Raw genomic sequence first — 17,539 nt, forward strand, 5'->3', positions numbered from 1 at the left:
TTTACCTAGTACAATACTTGATTCTAAGCTTAGGGCAAGTGGAGATTTTTCGTAAGTAACATTTCTTGGTCTAGAGGTGACTGGAGTGTAGTTAGAGTTTGCCTAGCCAGTGTGAACATCCCTGCTGCAAATATGCTGTCACACCAGGAGGAAGTTGCACTATGATGCTTGGTAGCTGTAAGTGCCTGTGTGAGACTTAAGGACTTTTGGGAAACATTCCTGTGAGCTAATGTCTCCTGAGCATTTGTCTCCTTTCTGTCCTCCTTTGTAGAAATTCTTTTAGTTTCCCTTGTTAGCAAAGAGACTCTATCTTGCCATGACTGTGATCTTAGCTTTGGTCAGCAGCTTTTGCTTGAGGCAGGACAAAACCCTGTAAACTATCAAAGAACAGAAGATGTTTTAAAGGACCTTCTGGCAGTATAGCATAGCCCTTAGTAGGTGACAGTGTGCTTTGCTAAGAGGCTATGCGTGTTGGCGTAGTGGAGAAGAGGCTGCTCATCTAGTTTTTCAAGTATGAGGATTTCCTTTCTGACAGCTAGCTGTTTTGGAGGGAGACTACCAGGACAGTAATTGGACTACAACGCCATGCAGATCTAGGAAGACCAGCAGAAGTTCAAGGATTTCTGCTGGAAGGAGGTCACTTCAACTGGAATTTGTCCCAGTTCCACAAGTACTGAGATGTACAGATAGGAAAGGTCTTACCAGCCAGAAGCAGATTGCTGTTGTCTAGAGGAGCTGGACAGCAACAGGTCAGTGACTGCTTTGGTGCTAGGGAGCTTTTTGTACTATAGGAGTGGAAACTTGCAAGGTAGTACTTGAGACAGTTCTCCAGTGTGTGATGAAAAAGGTGAGTAGTCCCAAACTATAAATGTGCTTCTACAACCACAACTCATCCTGAACTGTGTTGTGGCCTCTAATGATATGCACATGAGCTTTATTATCTGCCCCTACAACGTTAAGGTGACTATTTCAGCTTGTCAGAAGTGATGCTAGCTATGAACAGGGCCCTTGGCCTACTGTGGAGGAGACATACAAGCATCAAGATAAGGTGCAGTGGGAAGGTACAACTGTAGTATTTCAGTGTGCTATAGTGGCAGGGAATGCTGCGGACAGGACTTCCATTGGTAAATCCATTGGGTCTCAGAGAAAAGCATTCTGTACAACACTCCCGTGAATTTCAGTGGGAACAAGTCTACCAGCTGAAGACATCTCTCAGGATTAGTTGTTGTTTACCTTACAGGCTCTTTTCATTTCTTGTTGAAATCTGATCTAAATCAGCATGTTTTTGAAAAATGAGGTTACATCTGCTAATGATTAACTGCTTCAAAGGAACTTCTATGGACTTTTTGTTAATGCTGTTAACTAGGAAGAATTTGTGCATGGCCAATGGGTGGAGAGAATTAGAACTGATTTTTCTAAGCATTGTTCTGCTACAAGTTCACTGACTGTTGTCCTAATGCAGAATGAACTGAGGCTTCTGCTTTTTGCATCAGCACAACTTTGAGTCCGTTAGCCACTCACAGTTCTGTTCTGAGTGGCTCCAGTGCAGAGCCCATGTACCAAATATGAACCTTGTTTTTGCCGAAGAGTACTGTTGCCACAGTGAAGTGTGCTGTGTGTTGCAGTCATGTTTAGAAGATTCATTGGGTACCCAATGCCTAGCCAAACACTGGAGGAGATTGCTACAAAACTGCTATTCTGTGCAAACTATAACAAGACTTGGACTTGGATCAGAATATCCCTGAGCTCTACAGTCTGGATTTAGATCAGTAATACTTACATCTACATTGTCTTATCATTAATATTGGCAAGGTTTTTTTCCAAATTTGCCAACAATTTACCGAAGGTCTACAGTATATATGCTTTTGCATTTCAATCCCTTTTCTGCATTGATGTGACAAATAGCTTTGTTTTTTGGTCTGCAACAGTTGAGTCCTTAATGATAGTCCATTTATTTGCTGCTGCCAAAACTGTGCTTGTAAAGCTTCAGTCACTTCACTGAAGAGAATAATGATGTTTGTAATTGGTTGGCTTGAATTTCTGCGGAACTCTGTATTCAGTCTACAGAGAATTGGAGTCTTTACAGACTCAGCTAAAAGCTTCGGTGTCTGCAGCCTAAGCTGTAGCAGCTGATGCCTTCACTTCTGTTTTTCTCAATTCAAAGTCCAGAGTGTTGGCTGAGATGGGAGGCACACAGTTCTTCAAAAATACAGTCAGGATGTCTTTGGTTTCATGGTGGACTAGGTGCAGGAGACGGAAATAAAAATAGGTTCATGAAGGGAAAGGAATAGAAGGTAGTTGTTTAGAAGTCATGAGAATCACTTCATTACTATTAGGGAGCAGACCTGGAAATTTTGAGTTCCAGAAGAATACAGAAGTTGCATATTATCTCTCTAGTATGAAGTTATTAAAGAAAAATAGATCAGATTGCCATTCTGATGTTATGGTAAATCATTTCTTGTCAGGATTTAAAATGTCCCTTGATTCTTGTCTTCAGTGGTAAAGGTTTGAAGAAATATGTGAGAATTAGAAAATTTCTTGTGGTTGTATAAAAATTATCCAGTCATTCTCATTCAGGTATTTCAAAACAAATTTCATCATCTTTGGTCAGGAAAGAATTTCCTTCCTTATAATAGCATGTAAATCTAACCACAGCTGGAATTTTTAATTTGATATATTCCTCGGAAGAGTTGAGCACTTGCTACTTTGTAGAACCACATGGAACCGTGTGGCCTGCTTTGCATAGATGTGCCACTATGGTCTGTCTTTTGTACACACATTTGTAACTTTTTTTGGTGCCTTCAGATTCATAGTTGCCTTAATTTAGATGTGTCATGCAATGTGCCTTGTAGGGGCGGGCACACAGCTCCTGTCACTGAGCTGTCCTGAATCACCTCCCTGTGAGTGTGTGGCTTCTGCTGGCCTGAGAAAAATTCATTTCCTTTCCAACCAACCACAGGACAGTGAAATGATCAAGACCTCTGCCTAGAGCAGGCAGTTCCATACTTCATTACTAGTAAAGACTAGGCTCATTGCAATAGTCTAGACTTGAAAAACATTGAGGAATGACTGCAAGCATTAGTTTTCTGGAGTGGAAGAAAGGAAAGAGAGGGAAAGCAGACTGCTGTTGGTACAAGGCTGTCTATGTACTGGGGAAAAAGCCACACAACCTTTCTTTCTCTCCCTTGACATCCCCACTTGCCATCACCACCACAGAGTTGATTTTTATTGCAGGGTCAGTCATCTTTTGTGAAGGGAAGAAAAGGCAGTCTTTTTTTCTGCTTTTTTTCTCCAGTGCACCTGTAGAGAGGGACAGTAGTTGTCATTTTGTCATTCTAAGACAGGCGTGTTTCGAAGGCTTCTGAAACCTCTTGAATTAGGGAGGCAGCATGATCATTGTTAACAGTTGCTCCTTTTATGGAGCAAAACAATTGTGGGCAGGAGCTGGAGGGAATTATGCCTGATCTGTGTTGGTACAAGGGAGATGCTATGCACTTAGCAGTTGTGTATTATGCCTGGGCTCATCTCAACCTCAAATATTGGGCTGCTGCAGTAGAAGTGGCCAAGTTAAAGTGTACTTTGTGGCCACAGTGAGCAGCACATCCCAGGTAGCATAGTAGTCGCCCCTCTGGAATTTCAAATTATTGAAAACAAGGAGGCACAAGAACATTGGAGTACTATTACGATAAATATGTTTTTAATGCCAGATGTATAAATTAAAAATCATAGAATTATTATGGTTTGAAGAAATCTCTAAGATCAAGTCCACAATGCCTACTAAACCATGTCCTAAAGTGCCATGTTTGCATGTTCTTTGAACACCTCCAGGATTGGTGACTCGACCACCTCCCTGGGCAGCCTGTTCCAGTGCTTGGCTACTACTTCAGTAAAGAAATTTTTCCCAATATGTAATCTAAACTTCTGGTGATGTAACTTGAGGCCATTTCCTCTCATCCTATCACTTGTTACTTGGGAGGAGAGACCAGCACCTACTTTGCTACAACCTCTTTTCATTTAATTGCAGAGAGTAAAAAGGTCTCCCCTCAGCCTCCTCTTCTCCAGACTAAACAATCTCAGTTCCCTCAGCTGCTTCTCATAAGACTTGTTTAGACTCTTCATGAGCTTTGTTGCCCTCCTCTGGGTGTGCTCCAGCACCTCAATGTCTTTCCTGTAATGAAAGGCCCCAGACTGAATATAGTATTCCAGGTACAGCCTCACTGGTGCTGAGTGCAGGGGGATGATCACTTCTCTACTCCTACTGGCTGCATCATTTTTTATACAAGCCAGGATGCTGTTGGCCTTCTTGGCCACCTGATAACACTGCTGGCTCATAGAGTCACCAGGTTGGAAAAGACCTCTTGGATCATCGAGTCCAACCATTCCTATCTGCCCCTAAACCACGTCCCTGAGCAATGCTTGGGCTCACGTTCAGCTGGCTGTCAAACAACAGTCTCAGGTCTTTTCCTGCTAGGCAGCTTTCCAGTCATTCATACCCAAGCCAGTAGCCCTGCATGGGGTTGTTGTGACCAAAGCGCTGGACCCAGCACTTGGCCTTGTTGAATTTCATACAACTGACCTTGACCCATTAGTCGAGCCTGTCCAGATCCCTCTGTAGAGCCTTCCTGCTCTCAAATGGGAACATATGACTGAACCTTTTTTATTGAAACTTCTTACAGTTCAGCCTAAGGCAGATAAAGCATAAAAAAAAAAAAAATCAGCTTAAGTAGACTTAAATGTTGGAAAACACTGAACACATGTAAGCAGGTTTTATAAGCAGAAATTCAAGGTGGCATGTGTGCAATGCTGCTTTAAGTGCTGCTTTGCCTGTAACAGTACTTGAGATAGTATTTTTCCCTTCCTCTTATCTTGCATCATTTTTCCTGTTTGCCATGGTTCCTGGAGTGTGACATCACTTACCAGCATGTGGCCTACCTGGAATACGGATTTCTTTATTTTCAAGGTTTTGGTTTATTTGAAGTGATTGGTAGCATTAACCAGTTCTTCAGTTTACTTAATAGAGAAGTTTAGAGTAATACAGGTCACGCACATTATCAAGAGAGGCATTTCCCAGGCAGGAGAGTCAAGCTAGCCTGATACAATTTTGATGTATAAAAGGCCAAAAATTAAACCGAATCTTCATTTCTCACATATAGTTTTAGTAATCATACCCTTTATCCTGACAACTGAAATAGAGCACTAGCCTTAAATTTTTAAAGTTTTCTGTAGGCTGTGTACGAGTACAGAGAATCTGTTGTGCCTCTGTTCATGTTAAGTCTTGTCAGAATTTTTGCATAAGAAACCACAGTTCTGAGGTCTGATCTCTTTGTTGATGCTTTTTAAAAGCAGTTTGATGGTGCCTGAAACCACAGAAGGCATGGGAGGGGAGAACAGATCACAGGGCATTTGGATTAGTTTATAGATGGCAGTGGCCTTTAGAGTGTTTGTCTGCCTTTGCTTTATTCTTGGGATGAGGTCTAAAAACTGGGATCTAAAAATCATTTAGGGACCCATGAAAATCCTCTGCAAGGATTTCTAGTTAAAAATTTCATAATCCATTTGTAACTATCATTAGACCTGGTGGATTGAGAAGGGTTTAAAGAAATCAGGCGTTTATACTTGACTGAAGAGTCGATGAGATTTTAGTGCATGTTTTTAAATCCTGCCCTAAGAAAATCTGAACCATGTCAAGTAGTACGATAGTACTACTATGTAGTACGACAAAGGGTATTTAAGATTTTACTTTCCTCACTGACACAACAAAATAAAAGGTGACTGTTAGAGTCTTCTTAAACTCCTTCCAAACTGTGGAAATTAAACATCCTTCAGCTACAAAGGTGGATGTTTCTTTAGAAAAAAATGCTATTGTTGTCCTTTGGAACTGAGGCACAAAAAATTTATTTTGATTTAAAGCTTGTTGCTTTTATTTGCAGTCCATATGATACTAAATCTCCAAACCACGGTTTTTTTTTCTTAAATTTGTAAACTTTTTGAAGTGTGGTCAAAAGTTTACTCTCTCAGCTTCCAAGTTAACTTCCAGCTTGGAAGTAGGTGGGTGTAGATACACAGATACAAATACAAGAGTCATGGCAAGCACATGTCACTGTTTACTGTACTGCTCAGTATTTCGCAGATCACACCCTTGTAAATCCTGTCAGTTTTCCTTGTGGTTATCCATCACACCTTGACTCCTTCAGAATTTCCTTGCTGTTTTTTCTGCTCTCACATAGCCTAAATGGAGCATTTCAAGATCAGTTTTGTATTCACAGCAAGTTTTCCTTTCTGTTAGGGGATTATCCAGAAAACCAGCAGAAAAGCAGGAGAGTTGTTAGTGTTTGTAGTGACGTTCAGACTGCGTGCTGATGATTCAGATATGATAGGGTCTATCTGTAGCATTCAAAGAAATTTTTATTAGGGGGAGATTGTTCAGGATAGAGGTTCAGCATTAGCTAGAATCAAAGGCAATGATTGAAGAAATGGAATAAGGTTTCGAGCACTCTTCCAAGCACTCTTCCAAGCACTCTTAATGACCTTTTGCTTACTCACTGGTATTTTCTTGTCTCTTTTCATAATCCAAAGATCAAGACTGGGGGATTTTGGTGGGTTGTTGTTTTTGTGGGGCTTTTTTCCTGCTGCGCAAAGAAATATTCCCTGTGAAAGAGCTGACCTTAATCTTGACAGAATTAATCTACCTTATTTTTCACCTTCTTTCATTATTGGGGAGATCCTACTGCCCTGAATCTGATATTCACCTTTAAGACAATCACAAAGAGCAGGTCATGGAAGATGAATTATTGTAATTGTTCTTTTCAGCTGTGGGTGCTAGTTCTTGTCCATTTGTCAAGATATTTGTTGCAGCTTGTCTGCGAGCAAAGGCTTCCTGTCACTTCTTTCCTTACTACTGGGGGCAAATGTGTCAGCTGGGCATTGTGTTACCCATCAGCCACCCTTTCCATAATTCAACCTTCAACTGCCATTTGCTTCCTCATGCCCTTCAGCAACATGCACATGGCCAACTAGACTTCACTCTTACTGAAAATACCATTCTACTATCCACACCAAAGCAATACAAACACGTAAACATGTACACATATGCAAGCATTTGTAATTGTGCAAATTTTCAGTAGAGTTGACAATAAGGACAATACACAAGCACATCAGTCAGTATAATGTTGTAAGAAATGAGTGAAAGGCAAACCAGATGGGGGGGTGGAAGGAAGGGAAATGGTCTGACTGAAAAAGGAAGCTGCCAGCTTCAGCAGAACCTGACAGAAGCTTTACTTGAGAACAGAAGAGTTCCTCCTTTTTCATGCAGTGGGGCAGGAACATCTCCTTTTAGGAAGTACAGTCCTGTTCCTCCTGAACACAAATGTTGATCTCAAGAAGATTTAGCTTCTGTAAATGAACTTCAAAGCAAACAAAAGCTTCCAGTATTTCCTCATTGGAAACAGTTATATAAAGGGAGAGATGCAATTCAGCATCTGTTACAAGTTTTTTGAACAGGAACACAGGGCAGCATAATGGCAGCCATATGCTTTACACTTTGCAGTGAATCCGTACCAGATTAACGGTAGTCAAAAAAAAAAGAAGAATTTTCAGTAAATAGGGCTTTGAAGTGTGGATTGTGATTCCTACTCCTGTTACAACACTCCATCTGACCTTCAGCAAGTCACTTAGCCCCAGTCTTTTGGTATTTAACCTTCCCTGTTGTGGGGCAAGCTGGAAGGAGTACTGTTATTAAGGATTATGAGGTAGCATGTTACTCTGAGGTGAATGCTGTACAGCTGACATCAGCAGCAAACAGCTTCAAGGCCATATGAAATGCAGTTGCACAAACCGCATGAGCAGACAACGTATGAGAGCAGTTCTGCCAGTTTTAACTAGTCTGGGCCTGGAAGAGGGAGAATTTGTGCAGTGCAGCTGGGGGCCTGTAGCTAATGCTGTTCCCTCAAGGCAAAGATACCTACCAGTTCATGTAAAGCAACTTGACAAAGGTACCTTGAGACGGGGGTGGCAAAGCATTGAAGTCAGGTGGGACCTGCAGCCCTTTTGGTGAGCAGTAAAAAAACAAGTCCCTTAATCTTTCTACACTATTATATTTACTGCATGTACTTGTATGATTGCCTTCATTTTTCCCAAACTTGAAGTTATTCAGTTTCTGTACACCTGGGAGGGAGGCAAGTAGTGCTGGCAACTTGCTGTGTGGATAGGGATGGAATCCAGTGCATCTGCTCGTGCAGTGTGCACTGGAAATCTGCAGCAGAGCAGGCAACTAAATGCAGGATCCTCTGGTCATAGGTTAATGCTGAAGCAGCATTAACACATTAATGCTTCTGCCACCTCTATTGAGATGTTTGCACTCTGTTTATGTTTGCAGATAGTTTTATTTTTCCTCTAGTCTAGAGGTGAAAGTAGCTTTGAGCAGAAGGACTAGAATGCCTGCCTGTGGCAATCCTGAGCTACAAAGAGCTGGTCTCTGAAGGCTAGTCTTACTTGTATGAGAATGTGATAAAAGGTCAGTGAGTAGTTCTGTTCAGGGGAATGGAAAGCCCTTGTCTATGTTTAAAATCATTAGCAGAATGCTCCTCCCTGTCATGGTGCTGAATAGCCAGAGCCCTGTTTAATTCATGCAGTAGAAGTAGAGCTTGTGTGCTTCAGAGTTAGTCTGATGACAACTGTAGTAAGGACTGATGCTTCATTAGTGGCAGAGAAGAGGTTTGAATGCAGTATCTGAATGCAAACTTCATACTCTTCTGAAAGGAAAAGCTAAAATTCTATCTTCATGTGTTTCTAGGCAGGAAAGTTTAAAACTGCTTCTCTAAAATAATTCCTAAAGACTAGGATGTTTTAATTGATGTAGTATTTGTGTTGCCAGCTCAATGACCGAACCCCTAATGAGAACCTGTTTTGGCTCTGAGCCCAGGCAAAAAAAGCATCTGTGCATTGCAGGTAAAATTTTGGACCTCTGAAGGAGGCTTATATGGCACTTCTTTTTTTTTTAAAGATCTAAGTGTTCAATATTGGCTGTTTCTCAGTCTTGTGATTACTAAGACTCAAAACCTGTTGAATATTACAAGAACGTAGAGAGACATGTCTGAACTTTGCCCTTTAGGGAACTCTGGTTCTGCTTGTTGCATCAAGGATGTAGTGAAAGGAGCCAGCCGTGTGTGGAAAAGAACAAGAAATGTTGTCTTTTTTTTAAAAAAAATTAATTGGGTCTGCATGCTCTGCCATTGCATATTCATGCCATGCTAACATACGAGGCTTTCTCCAAGAAGCAATTCTGAACTGCATTCTTCTTTCCAAGCTAGCCGCTGTGTGTGGAGTTTTCCCTCATTTGCTTGTACTTCTGTGACTATCACTACTGACTCTCCCACAGGCAGCTTGTAGGGTCATGACCTTGCTCCTAATTAAAGTTTCAGTAGGGAAAGCCAATCTCAGAGGAGCTATATGTAGTTTTTGGCAATATCAGGTACAAGAATCTTTTTTTTTTTTTCCATTCCGCTTTTAATTTTTATAGACTCAAATAGCAGTATAAGTGGTTTTGGTTTCTTTTGCTGAGTACTTGTATGAAAAAGGCCAGTGAAGGTTTAGAAGGCAGTTGTCTTGGCTGAAGTCACATCTTAAGGGAAGGGGAGTTGTAGTCAGATCCCCATGGTGCAGTGATTCAGTGGGAAGATGCTGAGACACCACATCTGCAGAAGTCCAGTAAAAAGTTGTCTTCATATGGCAATCTTTGTATGGGTTAGTTCAGCTGCTCTGACTAAATTTGTGGTCTGTAATTAATCCTAAGCTAAGATTCTGGTCTCTTCTTGTCCTTCATGGCTTTGGTGGGCAAGATCTCAGCTGAATCACATGAAATTTAGGAACAGGATCTTTGTTTTATCTTGACCAAGCCCAGTTGTTTGCTGGTGGTGTGACCCATACAGTACATGCTTTTAGAGTCTGTTTCATTCCTTTGAAGACCTAGCTTGAGCTCAGGCCATCAGTCTGGTAGATCCTGAACCCCTGTCTCTGATGTGTGCTGAAGGCTGTGAAAAGCCTCTTTTTTTTTCGTGTCTCCTGTAAGTTATTTGTCTGTGAAAGGGCATGGCAATAGGCCTGCCAGATAAAGTACCAGAATTAGACCTGGTTACCTCTGCTTTCATCAGAGGCTGAGTATGTTGGTAAGAGAATTAGACTGTAAAAGGAATTTTGCAGACTATTATTTCCTGCTCTAGCAGTTCTGTATGCAAAAGATGACGTGTGTCCTCCTGCAGTGGAGTATGATGGACCATTGATCTATTCAGATGCCTGCATCCTAGCCTTGAGCTAGGGTGCTATTCTGCTTCATATTTCTTAAAGATTATGAATCTTTCAGTAAATTCAAAGTTGTAGACTGTCTGAAAAAGTCAGAGGAAAGAAGCAAAATTTGGACACGTCAGGAAAAAGCATGGCTTTGTTTTCTTAAGCTGCATGCCTAGTCCTGGGTGGCTGTTATCTCCTCTTTACTGGAAGGCTGCCTCAGTTTCCCAGTTCAGTGAACTGCTTCTCAGAGAGCCACAACATCCTTTCCAACGTATCTCATTTTACCCCTTTTGCTTTGCAAATCAGCATATGATCCATGAGTGTGTCTAGGTCAGGCTGCAATTAATAGCAAGAAAAATTACTTCCTTGGCTTGCAGGCAACTCCCAGCTTGCTCCTTTTCCCAGATTAGCAAGGATTTAGGAGGCACACGTTCTATGTATGCTAAATCAATTCTGCAGAAACCACTGCATACCATCATCCTGCTCTTATCTCTAAATTCCATGGACAGACAATCTCAGCTGCTCAGCACAGGCTGGCAGTTTTAGCTTGCCAGTAGGTACTGAAAGCCATGTAAGCATGGAAATGACAGTGACACAACAGCTAAGATGTTACCTCTGTAGCAAAGCCAAAGGCAGTTTCCATGGTGATGGAGCAGCTCCAGGCCCCTAATTATGCAGCTGCTGTGTTGGACAGCATCAGTAGCCTTTTTATACAGAGGCTGCTCCAATAAAGCTTTAATGTGTTTATATGGCTCTCTTTAGGTTGTATCCAGCCCTGGAACATAAAATGAGGGGTGAGGGGAAGATTTAAACTTAATGAAGTGGGTGCTGACCTAAAAAGAAAATGGGAAAAGAAGGGTGAAAATGTTGTAAGTCTCTGAGTATCCACAAGTGACAGATGTATACAACAGCCTGAGTGTGTTTGATATTCTGTACATTTGATGTTCTGGTCAGTACTTCACAAGATACTGTGTGCCAACATTAATAGCTCCTAAAATTCTTATTTCAAGTGGGAGAATCAGATTCATCTCCCCAAGTGTTAACTCCTCTTCAAAATGTTCCTTCTGAATTGGATCCGAAATCAGAATGGGTCTCTTCCTATACTGAGACTAGAAATTCCCAGGGTCTTGGGGAAAGTGGATGATCTTGGAGCTTCTGCGTGTCAAGCATTAAAATGTTTTACAATTCACTTGGTCCCCCTTTTGGGTAATAATTTCTCAATACCTAAGCATGGGTATGTGGAATTCATATTGTACTCTTCCAGAAGCGTCTTACAGCCTATGCTTTCATTTCTCTTATGGTTGGGGCAGCAGGTACAACATCTCCAGGTTCTCATGCTGGAAATGTATGTTTTGCACTTTTGCTTTGATCAGTCTTCCAGTCTGACCAGCCCATGCTTTGTGAATGGTGCAGCACATGAGTAGAACTTGTGTGTAAAACTATTGAATTAAAATAATCCTTTGATCATTCCATTGACCCAGACTTTTGGTAGTTAAAAGCATTGGTTGCTCTCTTCTGAACTGAATGCTAAAAGAGATTTGTATTCTGTCTTTCAGGTGGTGGAGGGGACCGGGAAAAGATGCCTGTCAATCATGAGGCTTTCTTGCTTATGGCTAATTCCCAGAATGAAATGGAAGATTGGGTGAAAGCCATCCGACGGGTTATATGGGCTCCATTTGGTGGAGGTATTGCAAATAGCTCACATGCACATAAATTAAAACATTTGCCTCAAGGTAAAACATATTCTTATGATACTAGGATATGCGTAATGCTGTAAAATCACTGAGAAGCCTAGATAAGCTCTTGATTGTCTGAAGTGTTTTGGAGCAAGGGGATTGGGTTGATTTTTTTTTTTTTTTTGCCAGGGCATGGAAAGGAATGGGAAGAGAGGGCATATCCAGACTGTATAATTGACGTCTAGTCAGAAATGGGTGGTGGTAATAAACATATCGCTATTGTCAGTTCTTAGATTTTTATTGCTAATTATGAACTACTCTGATGACCTTTCTTATCCTTATGGACATAAAGGAGAGTGTTGAGTTGTCCCAGTCTTCTGTTGCAAGGACAGATGCCCATCTTTAACATCCATGCAGCCAGAGGCAGCGAAACTTTTCATCTAGCTCATATACAGCCCAGTTGAGAAGACAAAGTGCCCACTGGCTTAAAAGAGAGTGCAGCATGAGGAAGAACAACAAGGTCAGGCTGAGTGAACATCTCTAAGATAATACAGCTGTTGACAAAGCCTGTTGTTATAACAAACAAAAAATCCAGACTCTCAGTGGTAATATTATACCACAATCTTCAAATTCTCAAGTCAGTAGATAAGATAGGAGGTGTTTTTGTGGTTTAGCATAGAGCAAGTGTTCACGGTTGTTTTCTTTTGCATTCACTGCTGATGACAGCAGCTACTGGCTTTGTGCTGGACACTCTGTGCTTTGAAGTGACTTGTATGCTGCTGCTGAAGTTCATGTAAATAGTGGTATTGACCTCTTTTGAGAGGCACAGCTAAAAAAGTGCCAGATAAGGGTTAGATAATACAATTACATTTGCTGAAATGGAATTACTAGTTTTCCTGGATCTAGGGGTAAGAAGTGACTTTGATGCAATTGAGGGAGGCTCAGATACCACAAGATCACTAGGAAGACCCAGTGTTTGTTAGTACTTTTTATCTTGGCTTTGGTTTGTTTGATTTTTTTAATTTATTTTTTCTTTTGAATGATTCTTACGATTTTGAGTCTCTTTGTAACAGCATTTGGTTTGTCTGGAGGAGATACAATCTCTACTGATGATGTAATTTTTTCCTAGGTCCTTCTTTCACTTTGAGGAAAGGGCGCATGTAGAAAAGGCAGCTTTTACCTGATTCTGAGAGGCTACATGTGATGCTGTTGTGCTGTGGGTAGAAAGAATCCTTTTCACGAGTAGAAACTGATCTACCATGCTGAGTATGTGTTTCTTTTCCTTCTGAAGTCCACAGTGAAGGATCTTCTAGATTCTAAGCTCAGTGCAGGTTCCCACAATTCCTCCATCAGAGCTCTCAGAATCTCAGAGATATTTCTGTGGATATTTGTAGTGGACCTTATAGTATGTATGTTACAGCTTTGCTGTGAGCATTAAATAAATACTGTGAGGAAAAAGGAGACATTCGCTGCTTCTTTATGGAGGCAGTATTGTCCTAATCAATCTCCTCCTTTTATGCACCTCAAAATTTCTCTACAAAGCTGTCAGATAATATTTAGACTTTGCTTTAAAAGAGACAGATCTTACTCTTACATTTGATTCCAGGAACTGGGCATTATGAGAAATCAAAAAACATGGAATGAAATCATGAGAATGTGGGAGCAGGGCAGTGCAGGAAGGGAAGAGAGCAGCTGCTGTTTGTGTTTTCACATACTGCAGATTTGATCAGGTTCCATCAATGTCAGGGAAAAGGCTGCTTTTGCTATTAGTGAGAGCCAGCTTAGGCCTGTGGAAGAGAAGCACTGACGTTTGCAGTGTTGATGAGAATGATAGTTATGTATTGACGTTTTTTATCTATCTGTGAATAAAAACTACTCAAAAAAATGGTACATCCTGAGCGGTCTGCCTTGCCTGCCTCTACCCTGATACTCAAATGCATCAGTTCCCTTGTTTATGTTTGCTTGTAGTCCAAGCTGCACGAACAGATTCTTATGCTATAGTTTCATTGTTTCTCTGAGCTGACTGAAGTGCTAGCTGCTATCAGGAGTGATCTTTTCCCACCTTGCACACATGAGCTCCTACCATGTTTCATTTTGCTAATGCTAGTGGTTATGCAGCTGTGCAGTAGGAAATGACTTGACCGGAGAAAAAGGCAGGTGAGGATTAGTTTGTAGGTGGATTGGCTCCCTGGCCCTGCTATAACCCTGCAGCTGCAGGACTAGTAGTTCCAACAAAATGAGGACAGTGGGCAAAGATGATGGGGTGGAAGCGGACATGCTTGTTCATTCTGACTGCCGCCCACAGATAAACTGGCTGGAAGCAACTGTGGAGCTGCATCCTCAGTCTCTTTGCACTTCACAAAGTATTTAGAAGTATGTTGATTGCTAAGAGCTAGTTAAGACATTTAAACTGTTGTTTCTAAATGGTTTTAGCTAGTTTGGGGAAATGATCAAACCTACTCTTCTTCCATCAGAATCAGAGCAGGGCAATTTCTCTGTGTGTGAAAACCAGGCTTAGCTCAAATGTAGGAGGACAGCAGACATAGTTGTGTCTGTGTTTTAATTGAATAATTGAACTCTGCTTTGCTACCACCACTAATTTGAGAGCCAAGTCTTATCTATCGACACTTTCTAATATACAAAGTTAAAGGAATGAGGGGAGGGATTAAAAAGCAGGCTTCATTATTAATATGTAAATATCCAGCCCTGGAGAAGGTTGATATGGTGTAAAAACGAATTATGCCAAGATAAAAGGGGAGGCTTAGCCACATTTTAATCTTTGCTGATGTACTGAAGAAACATAAATCAAAAATATTGAGGGTATCTTCTTATGTTTTGATGCGGGCACATGAACTATGTTTAAAGGTGAGCAGCAAAGGTTCCTAAAATAAAACAGAAAAATCCCCAAAGTTGCTGAGGAACCCAAATCATTAATAGGAGACACATTCAGGCTTAAAAGTCGTATGGAATGTGTGCTTTGAAATACACTTCAAATGTGGCCTTAAAATAAAATCCTAGAGTTCCTAATTCTTTTGAAGACGAGCTGTCTTGTTTATGGGGAAAATAGTTCCTAACAAGTTTCCCCGAGTTTCAGGCTCCTGAATTCTTGAGTCAGGTCCATCTCATTTGGAGCAGAAGATTTTGTAAATTGAAATTTGAGAGTACTCTACATGTTTTCATTATGCCTTTAAGAATAAAGTTTGTCATGGTGGCTTGATAAAAGTGAGTTTTGGAGTGCATTCTGACAGAGCGCGACTAAAACTGTTCCATATGATCCTTCTTGCCTCCATGCTAAGCAACTTTTGCTGAGTTTACACCACTAAAAATTTGTCTGGAGAGTCTCTCTATGCCCCATAGTGATGCTGTTCTGCAGCTGCTCTATAATATGCAGTGGTTGTAGCGATGCCTTAGTGCTAAATGCAAAGGATTCTTTGCCTTAAGCTTGGAAGAGAGTGAGCCTGCCAGTGTAATCCAGAGGTGGATGCATTGAAAATGATAGGCGTAATCGGGGGGAGAGGAGGTCATTCTTTGCTCTGTACATGTGCTGTACTTCTAGTCTGAAGAAATACAGCTGCTTTAAGGAAATCCCTTTGTATCTCCTCACCTCTCAGTTTTGTCTTGCATCAGATGTAACCTGTAATGTTTTCAGAAATGAATTTTGGGCCACAAGGTACAAAAGCTGAGTGTTTTGGTGCCTGAGTTGAAAGTTGAGTAGCATAACTCCCACTTACAGCTCAGCACACAACCAGCACTGCATGGACACAGAATCAGTCTGTGTTGATCTTGTGTTATGTTTGTGTTTGTTTTCTTCTGTTTACATATTCTTTCTTGCCATGAGCAGTTCCTTGCTCCTCTGCCAAAAATGCATGTCACAGCCCATTTATTTCTCCATTAATTTATCCTAATTTCTCCTTCTTCTTATCCCAAGCTTTCATCAGTTCCTTGTGATTGATGGAGTGTGAAGCAGATGGAAGGGATGTGCTTCCCTTATGCAAACATGGAGAGCTTTACCCTGTGACGAAGTAATCATGCTGCAAGAGCATGCAAGAACAAGTGATTTCTCCATTCAGGAGCAGTAGTCACTTTCTAATTCTAAAGTAGTGTCCACTGTGGGAGCCACTCAACTATCATTAATTCCAGTCCACTTCTTCATATAGATAAACCATGATTCTTTCTTCTTCTGCCAGCAAAACAGTGCAAAGAATGTTTTTGCTGGTAATCAGGGCCCTGTGAAGACCACCTAGAGCACAAGTCTTGTGAGGAGCAATTGAGGGAACTGGAATTGTTTAGTCTGGAGAAAAGGAGGCTGAGGAGAGACCGTATTGCTCTCTACAGCTACCTGAAAGGAGGTTGTAACGAGGTGAGTGTTGGTCTGTTCTCCCAGGTAACTAGCAATAGACAAGAGGGAATGGCCACAAGTTGTGCCATGCAAGGTTTAGACTGGATATTAGGAAAACTTTCTTCATCAAAGGGGTTGTCAAGATTGGAACAGGCTTTCCAGGGAAGTAGTTGAATCACCATCTCCGAGGATATTCAGAAGACATGTAGATGTTGTGCTTAGGGACATGGTTTAGTGGGACTTGGCAGTGTTAGGTTTGTGGTTGGACTTGATGATCTTAAAGGTCTTTTCCAACCTAAATGATTCTGTGATTCTCTGGTCTCTTGTATTAGAGGAGAGCGGCAAATTAGGGGACAAGTCTCTGAGGTGTAATTTTATATTTGAAGATTCAGATATTGGTATTAGATGCAGGTCCACCACAATGCCAGACTGTTTAGGAGTTAGGATATGATGTTAAGTCTTGGGAGTCTGGGATTTAATTTCTCCACCTGTAAGATGGGGATTTTCCAGTAGGAGCATCGAAAGCATAGAATCATATCAGTGAATTTAAGATGCTAAGATGCCACAGTAATGAAGAAGAGGAGGTGGCTTCTGTTATCTACCCAGTGGGAAGACAGAAAGGAGGTTTGTGCATTCTTTCTTGCTAGAGGGCTCCCCCAGAGTGACAGTCTCAAGTGGGACTCCTGGGTGGGCCAAGAGGAGCCCCTTCACTAGACAGCAGGGTAGGCTTCCCTTGTGCAGGTTCCCATAGGTGTGTAGAGAGAGTAGTGCTAGGTGTTTGTTGTGCCTGGTGTGTGCTGTTATCTCTGTACAGACAGCTGGCGCCTGATGCAGCTTATCAGTATTTGCTCTTCAGTCTTGTCTTATGCTGGGAGATGGGCCTGGGCAAGGGAAGAGGAAGAGAAAGATGATGGGGGTTATGAGTTCAGATATCAGGACTAGGGCACTGTGAGGAGGTGCTGGTTAGCCTTACGCCAGGCAGTGGTATCGCAAACAGAGGGTATTCTTGTGGGTATAGAAACCGAGACACAGAAAGTTGTAAGATCTGGTTTTGAGATCCAATTAAATTATTTTTCCTAACTTAACTCTGTCAGATATATCTGTGGCTTCTATTATCACTTTAAGGTAGGGAAGGACTATTGTCTTAATTTTTTTGTAAAGAAGGAATCTGAGACATTGAGGAATCCAGTAGCTTGCCTGGGGTCACCATGAGTATCTGTAAAACAGCCACGCTGAATGC

At 41.4% G+C, this 17,539-nt stretch overlaps 1 protein-coding gene across 5 annotated transcripts in view; it reads left to right on the forward strand.

Annotated features, from left to right (window-relative positions):
- Positions 1-17,539, forward strand: part of ARHGAP22 (Rho GTPase activating protein 22) — a 132,815-nt gene that overhangs the window by 87,483 nt on the left and 27,793 nt on the right. For 3 of the 5 annotated variants that reach the window (XM_069863251.1, XM_069863252.1, XM_069863256.1), the window contains one exon: positions 11,841-12,017. In XM_069863251.1, coding sequence (XP_069719352.1) covers positions 11,841-12,017 — 177 coding nt within the window. The remainder of the gene's footprint in view (positions 1-11,840; positions 12,018-17,539) is intronic. The other 2 variants (XM_069863253.1, XM_069863254.1) reach the window with 1 other exon arrangement.

This window comes from Phaenicophaeus curvirostris, chromosome 9 (assembly GCF_032191515.1).
Source record: "Phaenicophaeus curvirostris isolate KB17595 chromosome 9, BPBGC_Pcur_1.0, whole genome shotgun sequence".
In the NCBI taxonomy this organism is placed as follows: Eukaryota; Metazoa; Chordata; class Aves; order Cuculiformes; family Cuculidae; genus Phaenicophaeus; species Phaenicophaeus curvirostris.